Source organism: Coturnix japonica, chromosome 2 (assembly GCF_054131305.1).
Source record: "Coturnix japonica strain WE chromosome 2, WE-NBRP24, whole genome shotgun sequence".
Classification (NCBI taxonomy): domain Eukaryota; kingdom Metazoa; phylum Chordata; class Aves; order Galliformes; family Phasianidae; genus Coturnix; species Coturnix japonica.
This window is the reverse complement of record NC_140664.1, coordinates 77,323,567-77,337,391: the sequence shown is the minus strand read 5'-3', so window position 1 is coordinate 77,337,391 and position 13,825 is coordinate 77,323,567. Positions and strand designations below refer to the sequence as shown.

General features: G+C 49.4%; 1 protein-coding gene across 2 annotated transcripts in view; it reads right to left on the bottom strand.

Moving 5' to 3' along the window:
* BCL2 (BCL2 apoptosis regulator) overlaps positions 1-12,953 on the bottom strand; it is an 89,843-nt gene extending 76,890 nt beyond the window's left edge. The window contains exons 1-2 of one of the 2 annotated variants that reach the window (XM_015854617.3): positions 12,594-12,953; positions 10,985-12,302 (exon numbers count right to left, since the gene is read on the bottom strand). In XM_015854617.3, coding sequence (XP_015710103.1) covers positions 10,985-11,551 — 567 coding nt within the window. In that variant the 5' untranslated portion in view covers positions 11,552-12,302; positions 12,594-12,953. Of the gene's footprint in view, positions 1-10,984; positions 12,434-12,593 lie in introns of both variants that reach the window. The other variant, XM_015854615.3, reaches the window with a different exon arrangement.
* Positions 12,954-13,825: the final 872 nt, after the last annotated feature.

The following is a 13,825-nucleotide window of genomic DNA, read 5'->3' as shown; positions in this document are numbered from 1 at the left end:
TCATTCAGCCTGTGTGCTGTGGAAAGAACATTAAGGTCAAGTCTAAAATAAGATCAGTGACTGTTTGACAATAGAAACATGTAGGAGGTAGAACAGGAGAATTTTCCACATTTTTTCAAATGACATTTTTCAGTAGAAAAAAAACCCACTTGCCTGTCTTGCTACAGGTCTGATGTAAACCCCATTAAACTCAAAGCAAAACACGCCTTTGGATGCAGCATGTTTTTGCTCACCCCCTGACAAACCTGCATTAGTCATTTGTGCCAACTGTTTACTTTTTGCATTTATACTCAGTTTGGAAATAAGAGGAGGCTTCTCTGTTGCATTTTTGTTTTTAAAGACTTTCACTTTCTGCTTCAGTCCTCTGATTCTGCTCCCCTGGAAGTCGATGACTTCAGCAAGGCTCCTGCTATGTTTTAAAGGTAAGCACATCTGTGTTTGCAACATTGGGGATCTAGCAGAATTCCTGGCAAGGTCAAAAAGAGGGGGTAAGTAAGGGAATAAAAGGCCCAAACTACTCCTTTAAGTACATTATAAAGCACAAAGTGGCCTTTTTCACTTAATTCATTCACTCAAACCTGGGCTAAAGGTATGACTTCAGGCACCTGGCATTTCCAAAAGCAAAACACCAGCAGGATGCCAGCTCCTCCAGGAAGCCAAGAGCCCTGGGCCCCAGCCTCCACAGGGACACCCAGCACTCTCCCTTCTCCATCCTACCTTATAGTCTATTCACTTTTAAGTACAGTTACAGCCACCTACACAATGAACCTTCCCTAACCACCTCACTGACATGAGCCCATGGTTTAAAAGCAAAGGCAGAGCTAGGAACAAATCCAAGGCCAGGGGCTGATGGCAACGCCCACTGCCACCATCTCACTGCAGTGGCTCCAAGGCCTCCAGGAGGAGGGTCTGGGGCATAAGATAGAGGTGCATAGAGCACAGCATCCTCATGCCTCCTCAAAACCACCTATAAGCCTGGCTGCAAGGCCTGGCTGTAAGAAAGTGCAGGAGCAGGAGAGCAGCGAGGGGCCGGTGGCCACCTCCAGCCTGACCTCTGAGCGGACACAGCCAGAATTAGTATCACACTGAGGGCTGGCACACGATGGCTTTGACCCTTATCTATCCTGTTGGGAGCATAGCATTGTTCTGGCTCTATTAACTATAATTTGCATGTTGTCTAATGGCCCCGGGAGCGAAAAATAAAAATAAAAAGGGTGGCAGGCCTTGAGGGAGGAGAAGAGGAAATGGGAGCGCTGCCATGTTTTTCTGAGAACTGGCAAAATAAGAAGGCTGACTTTCCTACAAAGCCAGAAGTAAAACTAGTCACTGCAAAGTTATTTCATACCTAACACATCACTCACCCTCCATCATCGCAGTACAGAACCTGGGCCTGCAGTACATCACACTGAGAACCTGGGCCACTCAGCTGCATAGAAACGCTTCTGTCCAACCAGCCTGGCATGGATTTCGACCACAGGATGCTTATTCCAGAGGGACCCTGAGCCTCTCCCAAAGGATGACGAGGATTCATTCCGAAAAGAAGGGCCTGAGCTACAGGGAGAAATAAATGGGACCTCTACACACCATGTTCCTCTAGCTCCCTCAGGGCTTTGCTTCTAACAGCAGCCAACAGCACCAAGTTGCCCTGGTTTCTCCTGTTTTTGCTGAGAGGTCTTTCTTTAGGGATCAGAATGTCCTTAAAAATAAATGCTGGCTGTCCATTGCTTCCAAGGGAACAGGTAGTTTATTCCAGCTGTCAGCGACAGCAAACCAAACAGCTCCTCTCTCACTGTCAGTTTTAGCTCTAGGCCAGTTATTAAAATTAAAGAGTTTCATTTGTGAGAATGATGTATTTGTGTCTGCAGGGGGCAGAGAAGGCAGCGGAGAGGGGGAAAAGAGAGCGAGCTTTCTAAAACAAACCCTAAGTCCATTTACACAGCATAATGGCATGCCAATGCTGCGTCTTCGCTCAGCCCATTGAACTGTCACAGCAGCCCCAGCCTGCAGGATGCGCTACCATAACCCAAACATCCTTCTCTCTAGGAAAAATGGGGAAAAAAAGCGAAAAAAAAAAAAAAAGAAAAAAAGAAAAAAAGAAAGCAAAAACATTTTCCCATTGATTGCAAAATAAATCGCAACTTCCCGGCAAAACAGCCACCCCCAGATGATAAGAAGAAAGGAACAAAGTGATGCCTCAATGGGTTCCCCCACCACTCGTAGCACATGGAATGGAGGTTCTGCCCATGTGCTGTATTGACATTGGACACTACCATGTCCTGGAGGGAAACTTTACCACACTGGAAAAATATATCTGTTGGCTGCAATGAGGCCAGGATACCGTGCGCTCACTCCAAAGCCAAGCAGGTGATTCTTTTACTGCAGGACTATTTGCAGATAGCCTTGAGCCACTGCAGAAGCCTGAGTGCACTCCAGGCTTGTTATCTGCAGTCTGACTGCCACCTGACAATTTGAACAGGGGGTGTCATTTCCTCCCTTCCCAGTGTCCCCTGATGCTGCATTCCAGCTGGGAATGAGGGAAGCATTTCCCTCTGCAGGCTTCAGAGCAGCACTGCTATTTATTGCTTTGTGTTAGTGGGTCTGGGCAAGTAAGACTGGAACAGACCAAGCTAAAATTTGTATAATACACATGCTAAGTCTCCTTCTGGGCTATACTTGGGACCTTTTGCATCAATCAGCAGACTGGAATTAGGTATTTAGACAGCATAATTTAGTGTGATTTGCTAGATGACATCAGTCAAGTGTCTTTGGATGTGACTAGCTGAACTTAAATTTGCAGACACTTGGAGCACAAATGCAGGATTTACTTTCATTATTAACCAGGGAGTTTTCTTACTTCAGGTTTTTCAGTGTTTTTTACTTGAGCTGCGCGAAAAATCTTGTCAAGAAATGTTACTGATGTTTAACACTGATTATCTTATTCTGCCAAGTACAATACCAACACATTTAGTACTGTATATGAATCACATATGGCCTGGGTTGAAAAGGACCACAATGACCATCTAGTTTCAACCCCCCTGCTATGTGCAGGGTCACCAACCACCAGACCAGGCTGCCCAGAGCCACATCCAGCCTGGCCTTGAATGCCTCCAGGGATGGGGCATCCACAACCTCTCTGGGGTTGTGGATTCTCCTCTGAATACTTTTTAATTCTTTTTTTCACCTAGAAACAGGATCCTCTCCTACATTTTAGATTACATGCTCTGACTCCATGATGGATTTTCTTAAGTTCTTTCCTTAACAGACAAAACTGACAAAAACTACTCCCTCCTGAAGACACAACACAGGACTCCTGGTACCACAGAAAGAGGCGTTTCACTGGCCTCCAGCCCAAGGACCTGTCCTGACTTCCCAAGGACTCATGGATGTCTCCTCAGAACATGCAATAGGAATTTTGTTCCATAAGCTTCAATTCAGAAGGACAATTCAGAAGTTCTGAGGACAATTCTTGGTCAAGCCGAAAGGTTTGATTACTTAAAAAACAAAAACGCAAACACACTGCTTTTTTCTGCCCATATCTGAATGCTTACTGAAGCTTGCAAATGGAAGCAAAGAAACAGGTGTGCACAGAGACACTTTGCATCTCTGTATGCAACACAGCTCATTGCTGCTTCCTCTGAGGTGCCATAGATGCTGTTACACAAACATTTTATGGGAATGGAAAAGGAAAGAAAATTTCTTCCATTAAATGCCAGATGAACTGTGCTGAAACTAAAGCTGTATATCGCAATTCCTCATGTTGTTTGTCCTTTTCCTGAATAGGAACTACAGACCAACAGCTGAAACAGATCTTTTTAATCTGTTTGCTTCACAAGCACTCCTCAGATATATCCAAACAGCAGATCAGAACAAGTTCAAGTCTAAGTTCCATTTCATTTTTAATTCTTTCTTCTTCCTTGCCTCTCTGGTCAAACCTCATCACCAGGAATTTTCACCATTGGACTCACTTTGGTCTTTCCTAGGCTGTAGAGCTCCAGCAATGACAACATTCAATGTTAGCCAATTTGAATACTGGCACCCAGTTATATTGATTCAAATATTACTTGAAGCCTAAAGTTACCATGGCAGGTATTTTGCTCAACATTGTATCTTGCATGACTTTCTTTCCTCCAACTAAAAAGCATCAGCCAACTCATGATACCGTGGTGATCAATGCTGTATTTCCCAGACTTGTAATGACATATACTAGCAAGATCACTCATTTCAAAGCTAGGCTGGCTGAAAAAAAAGAGCCCTTAACAATCTGCCCCAAATCACACAGTTCACTCAGTGCTAGCACCATGTTGAGTTTTGACTCTCAGCAGCATTCTCTAATTACTAGGTGTCAGCCTCTGAATCACCGCACGGGGAAAACTGGGGCCTTTTCTTCTTGACTGTAGCTGGCACACATACTTACATGACTCACTGAAGTACCCCCCAAAGCCCTCCAAGTTGGCTTTGCAGATAGCAAAATGGAATCATTCTTTTGGTTCCTCTGGTAAAATAAAATAACAACAAGATTATGCATGCCCTGAAAGACGTTGACCATTTCCTCTACATAACAGATCCTCAGTAAGCCAGTGCAGGAGTAAATGCAGTGGTGTGCTTAATTAATAGATAACTATGAAATAACATGCTCTGGAGAAAGGCCTACCCTCAGCACTTAGTGATCCAATTTCACCAGCTAATGTTAAATTTATCCCGTTTCATCAAGGTGTACAATCGCCCTTCAAAGCACTATTATTATTCAAACTAAAGTTCAGACATTCCTCTTACCCTTATAAATACCTAAACCTTCCTTTAACCCAGCTTAGTATTTTCTCCCAAAAGCCCTCCCATGGAAACAGCTACCAAAGGTTAACCATGCATTGCAGAAAAGGCTATATTTTTGTGTTACTTGAAAACCTGTGGCTTATTCATTTGATCTTATTCTTTCTTGCTGCATATACAAAGTAAACACAACTACAATTGTCCAATTAAGTGCCTTTTCCTGTTCCTACTGAAGTTAATGGCAACACTTTCTAAAATCAGGTTTGTTTTCTTACTCCTTAGTTTTAAGATCAAGAAACCTGCAAAGAACTTTCCAGGGAGAGGAATTTAACTAAGTCTACCAATACGCAACCATTGTAAAAGCAAACCAGTATTAGTATAAAATAACAGAAAATAAATTCCAGACTTTTAGATGCATTTGGAAAAGTTATCTGGTTACACAGTCTTTCATGAGCCAAATAGAAAAAAAAAATATGAAAAAATGAAAAAAAAAAAAAGAAGAAGAAAAAAAGAGAAAAGCCATCAGATTGTTAATGAAACTAAAAGCCAGAATAAAATAAAAATCCCTCAAATCTGTCATCAGCATTCGTGTTTGCCAAGAAGGCCTGGATGCTATCTATCTGCGGAAGAGAAGATTTATGGCACCGCACACCTTCATCTATCCTATTATTATATATGAAATGGAAAATAGAGCAGGCCAGCACTGCCCTCAGAAATAATCAGTATTTTGCTGCAGCTGAGGAACACGTGTTATCATCATTGCCAGGTCACCAGGTACGAGCTGCCGTGAGGCGCTCATACATACATTAAGACCACTGTGTGCTCCGGTGATCACCTCATGGTGATCCAGCACTGGTGGAGACGATGGCAAGCACAGCTGCAGCTTTACATCATGGCACCAGCAGTGCATACAGCAAAGAGTGGAAGATCTGGGGGGAAGGTGGGAGCCGCCAGCTGCAGATGGAGCAAGAGCAACAGAACAGGCAGACGACCAGAAATCGGCTGAATGAAACTGTGCACAGAGAGCAGGGAGCTCATTCTAATAGCTCGTGACCAGGCAGCTGCGCTTTCATCAGCACAGTCACATGCTTCACCTTCACCTGCATTACTAAATGGGATGAAAACAGAATAAGATCTCAGCTTGGAGATCTTCAAATACCACCTGGATATGGCACCCTGCTCTGAGTAGCCCTGCTTCGTCAGGTGTTGGAACTGATGACTTCTAGAGGTGCCTTCCCACCTTCATCACACTGCAATTCTATGACAAGCTCACGTTGCCATTGGAGACTTGTTATTTAACCCCATCTATCGTGCCATGTATTAGTCATGAGTCCCCTCTGCCAACTCGCATTGTGCCCACCCTTGCCCTAGGCCAGAAGGTGCAGTGCATGTCACCCTCACAGTGGAAGGCCACCAGCAGCATGGCCAGATGGCACTGAGGCCTGCAGGCCAGCCTGAGCGGGTGCCAGTAAGGCCAAAAGAGAACATACATGCAGAAAAGCCGGCCTGCCTGCATGCCAGAGACCAACCATTACACAGGACCCAAGCCACCGTGGAGGTCTTTAAATGACACCCAGGCATCGCTTCCATCTCTTCATCTACCGCTCTCCACCATCCCAGGTCCAACAGATCTAAAACCAGTGCAAGGACAAGCCACTGGTCTTCATTCTGCTGCTACCATGGGTGCACAGCTCCTGCATCGCATTAGAGAGACCAGGCCCTCCTACCTGTCCCCTGAGAAAAGGCTCTTGCTCCACGCACACATTCACACACCGCTGCGCCTGCCTCGGGCCTCCGAGCACTCCTAATTTCAAGAGCAAAATGAAAGAATTTCTTTTTCAGCAGAGCCAAGGCAGAATCTCAAGAGGGGCCTGCCCCAATGCGGACAGACAGCTGACTTCTTTCTCAATACTGAAAGGAAAGCAGAAATTTTTAATAGGATTGCTGTTTGAACTTCAGGGTTCTTTGCAAGATCAAGGCAAATGACATCACCTCCATAACCGAGACCAGAGGCTCTGAAATTTTAAAGGTCACAGTCAATACATCTCTGAAAAAAATAATAAAAACACACACAAAAAAAAACTTGAAAAAAAAAAACCAACTATGAGACCACTGAAAAAATATGCAACTTAACATTGTTACACAGAAAGCTGTCAGAGCTGAAAGAGACCAAGAAACACCAGTCATTTTCTCTCTCTCTCTCCTGGGTTCTTTCCTCCCTACTGCCACGCAGCTCCTCCGCAGAATGGATTTCTCTCCAGCAACAGCAAAAAGAAAAATATTTTGATAATATTTTGAGAATTCGATTATAAACCCACAAAGCCACAAAAACTGGCAAAAGGACCCAGAAGGTGCAACACTTGAAACTGCCAATTCATTTACTTCACTCGGCGGATTTCAGATCGCTTCCTTTCGACAGTCAAACAGCGACTTGGGGTTAGCCCCAGTGGGGATTCAGCCAAGGCAAGGCTTCTCGCTGCCACAACCCGTGGCACCTGTGTGGCCGTGGGGCCCTGCCACGTGCAAGACAAGGAGACACACAGGAAAAGCAAAGCTGAGGTGCTGAAGACCAATGCGGGATTGGTACTCATGCATGGGCTTCAGATGGTCACCTCAGAAAGCACACCAGAGCACGGCAGTCAGACATCCGGCCTCTTCCTCCTCTACCACGTGAAATCTCACCCTTGCAGAACAAGGAGCCCTGTTGACTAATGGGAAGACATATTGGCAAAACCACCAGTCATCTGTCAGGTGAAGCCTCCTGAGATGCTGGGAATGCAGGTGTTAAATCCCATAGGCTGCAGGAGGTCTAACAGGAAAACCTTGAGAGAGGGCTCTAGTGATGGGGCTGCTAGGCAAAGCGGTGGCTTATCCACAGCCACATTTGTGAATGATGTTGGCATGCATGTGATGATGGCTGGACTCAGAGGATGCCTCATGGGTTTGGGACATCGTAGTTCTTGGGAACCTGTGCTGTTCCATGTGCTTCCCATCTCCAGCTGGCTCTGGTAAAGACTCACAGGAACATGAGGCACCTAGTGAACTTACTGGCCACCTGTGATCCACTTATGGGATCCAAATCCTCCTCTCTGTCTGCCCTGAACTGTGGAACAGAATAAAGAGCTGCAATCACAGAACAGAATTGGATGGAAACATACAGCTATCACATCCCTGGTTCAAATGACATGGGATGGGGCACCACAGATTCTCTGGGCAGCTGTGCCAGGGCCTCACTGCCCTCTGAAGGAAGCTGTGCATTAGGCTACCAGACCCCTGAGAAGGGCTAGCATAACAATGTTGTGTGCTCAAAGTGGGAACCTGTAACTGCAAGACAAATGCAGCTAGTACCCACTGCACCAGCTGCACCACATTTCACATTCCCTCCATCAACATGGAAGCCACAACATGCGCTAGTCCACTGCAAAGCCTGCAGTACTGCAATTAAGACGTCAGGCAGCACAAAAGAAAACGAAGCTATTAAGGTGTCAGTCAGAAAGCACGCAATATTCTGGGGACCACAAAATTGAAGAGTTGAGCTGGTCCTCTTATTTCTCTTGTAACACCAGGAAGATGTTATTAGGCCAAAGTACAATATTGTGGCATCCTGACCTATGTGAAAATCTTTGAAAGCTGCATTTATTCGCCACCAGAACCACAAGCTCGTAATACAGCCTTCAAACAGGCACTCTCCGTCTGTTGCTTGTTCCAAGTTCTGAACAAACCCACGGTGCTGTGTGGGCGCCATCAATCCCCAGGCACCACCAGCAGTGAATGTCTCGTGACTGCTGAAGTAAGCACTCCAACAGTTACATCCCCTTCCCACCTGCACTCCCATGACCTTTTTTTCCTTACAGATCACTGTAGTTCAAATCCCTTCTCTATCTCCTTGGAATACAAAGGATTCATACCCTTCTAAAAACAATATCCAGCAAGTAGCCAGAATGGATTCAGAGCAGGCAGATTAGCAACAAGGACACCTCAGCCTGACATCAGAGATGGTGTAAGCCCCAGGCCCACACAACACCCTAAAAGCACGTGCTGTCCAACTCGCTTGCTGTGTAACATGTGAGTAGTCATTGCTCCTGACTAAGTGTGACGTTCTCTCCCAAAGTTACATCCTGCTGCCACACAGCCTCATGACCACACACTGCTCCTCAGTATGACAACGGGCTGCCCCGTGACCACAGCAAGCAGCAGTGCTTGCTCCAGGAACCCAGACAACATGGAGGTCCTACAAAACGCGGTCACCTATTAGGTGAGCTCAAGAGCAGCCACTGATACAATGCCATCAGGTTTGCCTGCAGGGCATGGTGCAAGTGCCAAGCAGACGACCGAGAGCTTTATGGCACTGTACTAAAGCATACTTTCCCACTGACGTATCCTGAAAACTAGAAAAAGAAATAATCCATTGCTGTGCCATCCTTGATTTCTTCAGGCTGTGGACAGGATCCTAAAGGCTGTGCTTGCAACTTTGTTTCAGTCTTTAACTCTTTGTAATGAACCAGAAGGCTCCGCATGTGCTTAGTGAATCGCTTAACTTGGAGGTACGAACCATTCAAGGCAAAAGCTGCCACAGGGGAGCAATTTGCACATCTTCCACACGTACCCTGCAAGTAACACACAGCAGTAAATGGCATCACACGTGAATAAGGAGCTTTTGTTTATAAGAAACCTCAATAAACAGCGAAACAGATAGGAAGCACTGTTGCCTTTTAAAGGCATTTAGTGTTTCCAGTCTAAGTTGCTTCTAAACATCCAGAATTAGCTCCAGCCTTTGCCTGCTCTGGCCAATGACTCCTTGTAACACCTGCCCTTTCCTGGTCTCATTTTTGCTCATCATTGACGTTTCCCCCCACACACTGCACCCTCAGGACAACATCTTAGCCTGACCATAGATCGGATCCAGAGCTCGCTGCAGTCAGCAGGATGACTTCACTGGCTCTGCAGCGAGCCGAGGGCCCCAGCTCCGTGCACAGGCTTCCAGCCTGGAGTGGGACTTATGCTCGAGTAAGGCATCCCAGCCCAGACATGCAAGCTGGAAATCCCTAACCCTTTCACTGCTCGCGTTGTGTCTTAACCGGCAGAACTCACTGGCAGCCTGAACTCTTTACAGATTTATTTTTGTTTTCCTCCCAGTGTCTGCTTTGTGAGGAAAACAACAGCAAGCAGCAAACCCTTGGCACACTGATGTCCCATCGCTCCTGTGCCTTGGCTCAGGTGGGCTTAGCAGAGGGAAGGCAATGCATTTGATGTTAACAGACGGCCAATGTGGGCAGCACATTGAGCCTAACACCAACCTAACAAGGAACCGAGCACTGAAAAGTTAACTCTTTGCAAACACTGGCCTTACAACCATGCTAACCGGGCCACACGCACTGTGTTCCTTCACACATACCATGAAACCATTCTCCGATCTGGCTGTGTGTTCTATAGGAGAACACCCCTAGAGCACACACGTCCAGTGCCAGGGGATTGGCACTCACTCCAGCTGTATGCCAAAGGTTCTCCTTCAGTACAGATGTTGCTCATCTCCCCAGAAAGGCACTGATATCACAGCCTTCACGTGTTCAGCGGGCTTAGTTTGTGGGAGAGCAGCTGGGACCACATTTTGTCACGGTGTACCAATGAATACAGGAAAAAGGAAAGAAATACCCTCCCACTTCCAATGGGGTTATTTATTCTGGAAAGAGAGAGAGAAAAAGGAAAGGCGCTTGACCGACCACAAGCATAAAAGCTGTCCATTTTCCATAAGTGGAAACCCTCCTGTTCTGGAGGATGCTGAAACCAGCCCCAGCCAGAGGAGATTTCTATACTGGAAACTCCGCAACAAACACCAGCTTTTCCAGAACAATCCCATGGACACATCTCCCAGCACCTTTGTTTGGTGGCGAGACAAAGACAGGCTTAACACCGGGCACAACCTCCAGCTGCCACTGCAGCACTCACGGTCTAGCACTGGTCCCCTCTCTTGTTGCACATTAGTGTGTCACCCCAAGGACCACACGGGGATGATCGCACACCTGGTCGCTATGCCGGGAACCCACCACCCCTGGCGCTGTCCTCAGCCACAACGGAACCGTGCCATGCTGGGACCCCACCACTGCCAGGCTCACCAGCAGGCTGGGAGAGCAGGGAGCTCCGATGGGGCAAACTTGTGTGCCCCAACTGAAGTGACCCCAGAGCCCACCAACCAGAAGAGCAAAGCGCAGGCACGTACCCATCCCCCGTTGTCCTGGATCCAGTTGTGCAGGTGCCGGTTCAGGTACTCGGTCATCCAGGTGGCAATGTTGTCCACCAGCGGCGACATCTCCCGGTTGACGCTCTCGACGCACATCACGCCACCGAACTCGAAGAAGGCGACGATCCGGCCCCAGTTGACCCCATCACGGAAGAGCTCCTCCACCACGGCCACGAAGCGACCGTGGGCCGTGAAGGGCGTCAGGTGCAGCTGGCCCGACATCTGGGCAAAGTCCCTCTGGTAGCGGCGAGAGAACTCGTCCCCGGCCTGGCGCAGGGCGAGGTGGACGCCTGGAGGTGCGGGGCGCAGCCCCTCAGCTGGGGGCACCTCACTAGCAGCAGCCGAGCCGGGGGGCTCGGGGCGGTGGTGGGAGGAGGCTCCAGCAGCAGCCACCGCGGCAGGAGCAGCAGCAGGAGCCAGGGCCGGGGGCACAGGCGGCCTGTCCTCACCGGCAGCCCAGTCATAGCCCCGCTGAGAGAGTTTATAGTGGATGTACTTCAGCACTATCTCGCGGTTGTCGTAGCCTCTTCTCCCGGGGTGAGCCATGGTTTTCGAGGGGAAGCAGCGAGTGGGAGGGGGAGAGGAAGGAGAGGAGTGGGACGAACCCCCAAAAGTAAAGCAGCCAACGGTAATAAAATTAAGAACAGCAACAATTATAATCCAGTTAAGGTGTGGGGCACTGTTTCATTCATCGTGAGGTGGGGGGCTCTCAGAGGGACGTGCGTCTTCTCGGCGTTGCCTCCTCAGATGGAGATGCACGGCATAAATACGGACTAAAACACGGCGAACGCTTTACTTCCAGATGCACGTTTATTACTTATTATAAATCTACTTGAGCGATGCTTCCTCCTGGCTGTCAGAATACATGTCAGAGGGTGTTACGCCCGCCGGGAACCAGGTGCATGTTCCCTTGTGCTGAGATCCCACGGACACAAAGGGAGCGGACGGATGCGCTCCGTCTCAACGCCGAGACGGGAACCTCGGCATCGCTCTGTTAAGTTACACAAACTAAATTTGCTCTGAAAAGTACTTACTCGGGGCTATAAATACGTTCCTCTGTCAAGTTTCCTCCGCAAAAAGACAAAAACAAAACAAACCAACAACAGCAACACGAAAACCCAAACATCCCAAGTCTTCAGGAACGCGATGCTTTGATGCTTCGGGTCACCGTGGGATGGGGACGGGACCTAGAGGCGGTCAGCACGCTTCCCAGTGTATTGCCCGGCGATCTGTCAGAGCTCAGCGATCCCCGGCCCGGAGCCCAGCCGGGCGAGAGGCCCCGCGGCGACGGCAGATCCTGGAGAGCAGATGGGGCGCATCTGAAGGCAGGCTGCTGCGGCCGAAGCGCTCCGCTCGTCCCTCCAGCGCGACGCACCGACAGCTGCATTTACGTAGTTTCATTCAGACCCTGATCGCAGGAGCCCAGCGCTTCCACACGCACGCACGCACACGCACACACGTTAAAAATAAAAAAATATATATATGTAAAAAAAAAATTAAAAAAAAATCAAAAAGAGAAGGGACAGATTTAAGAAATTAATTATTTTTCACCGAAAAGAGCCCGCTTAAAAAAAATAAAATAAAAAACCAAAATGAAATGGCAGATCGCTTCCGACTGCGGCTCCGGGCAGCGGTGCCATTTCCCAAGCAGCTTTGTACCGCCGAGCAGGGCCGGCTGCGCTGCCACCGCTGCGCCGGTGGGGACCGCGGCCGCTGCCCGCCCGCCGCCCGCGCAGCCCCGCGCACCGCCGCCTCCGGGCGGCTCCTCCGGGCGCTCCGCGCTGCTGCTGCCGGCGGCGGCTCCGGGCGGCGGCTCCGAGCGGCGGCGGCGGGCGCGGGCGGGAGCTCCCGGCGGCGGCGGCGGCGGGGGGAGCGGAGCGGAGCGGGGCGGGGGCGGGGAGAGGCGGGGAGGAGCGCAGCCCGAGGGGGAGGCTCCGGACCCGAGCGGCGCAGCCGGGCGCGGCGGTTTCCTAGAGCTCCGCCTCACGCTTCATTCAAGAAAAGAGGGAAATAGGGAGGGGGTGAGGGCGGGCAGGGAGGGCGCTTATAAAAAAAAAAAGGAAAAGGCCTCGGCCCGCCTCCATCGCTGAGCGAAGGGGGGCGGCCGCCAGCAGCACCCCGGGCCAACCCCTCCCGCAGCGGGGAAGCGGCGACGCGGGTGGCACCAAGTGGGACGGGAGCGGAGAGATGGAGCGCCTCTCCGCGCCTCTCGTGGGGGAAAAGAAGTCCTCGGAGCAGTCCGAGGAAGGCCGCCCGTTTGGGGCTTAAAGCGCCTGCACCTCCCGCTTCCCTCCTCCCCTCGCCGGGTGCCGGCCGCTCCGCTGCTCTGCTGGGGCCCGTGCGCTGCTGTTGCCCCCCAGCGGCTGCCGCACGTCCCGGCCTCCAACCCCCCCACCCGCCTCCCTCGGTTCCTTGCCGGGCTGAAGGCTGCGGCCCACCCGCGGGCGGGTACGGCAAACTTCACGAGACAGATAGTCCCTTTGGAACAGATTGAGTAAGGAGGCTTTGTCCTCACTGGCTCAGCGCTTCCCTCTGGCAGTGACAGATCCCGGCCTTCTGAAAAGGCTGATGAGAAAATAGCCATCGCAGTTTGCTAATACCAAACGCAGCTGAGGCTGTACCAAAAGACCAGAGCCTCAAGAGAAAAGCCTAGGAACCGCTTACTTGAAGGGAGGGCATGAAGGGTGAGTCATGGGAAACAAACTGTGCCTTGAAGACTGACAAAGTGGACTCTGTAAAAAAAAATAATAGCAAAACATGATGACATACAGTGCTACAGTCTTTCCATTCCTAATTGCATCTGACCTGCCTTAAAAGCAA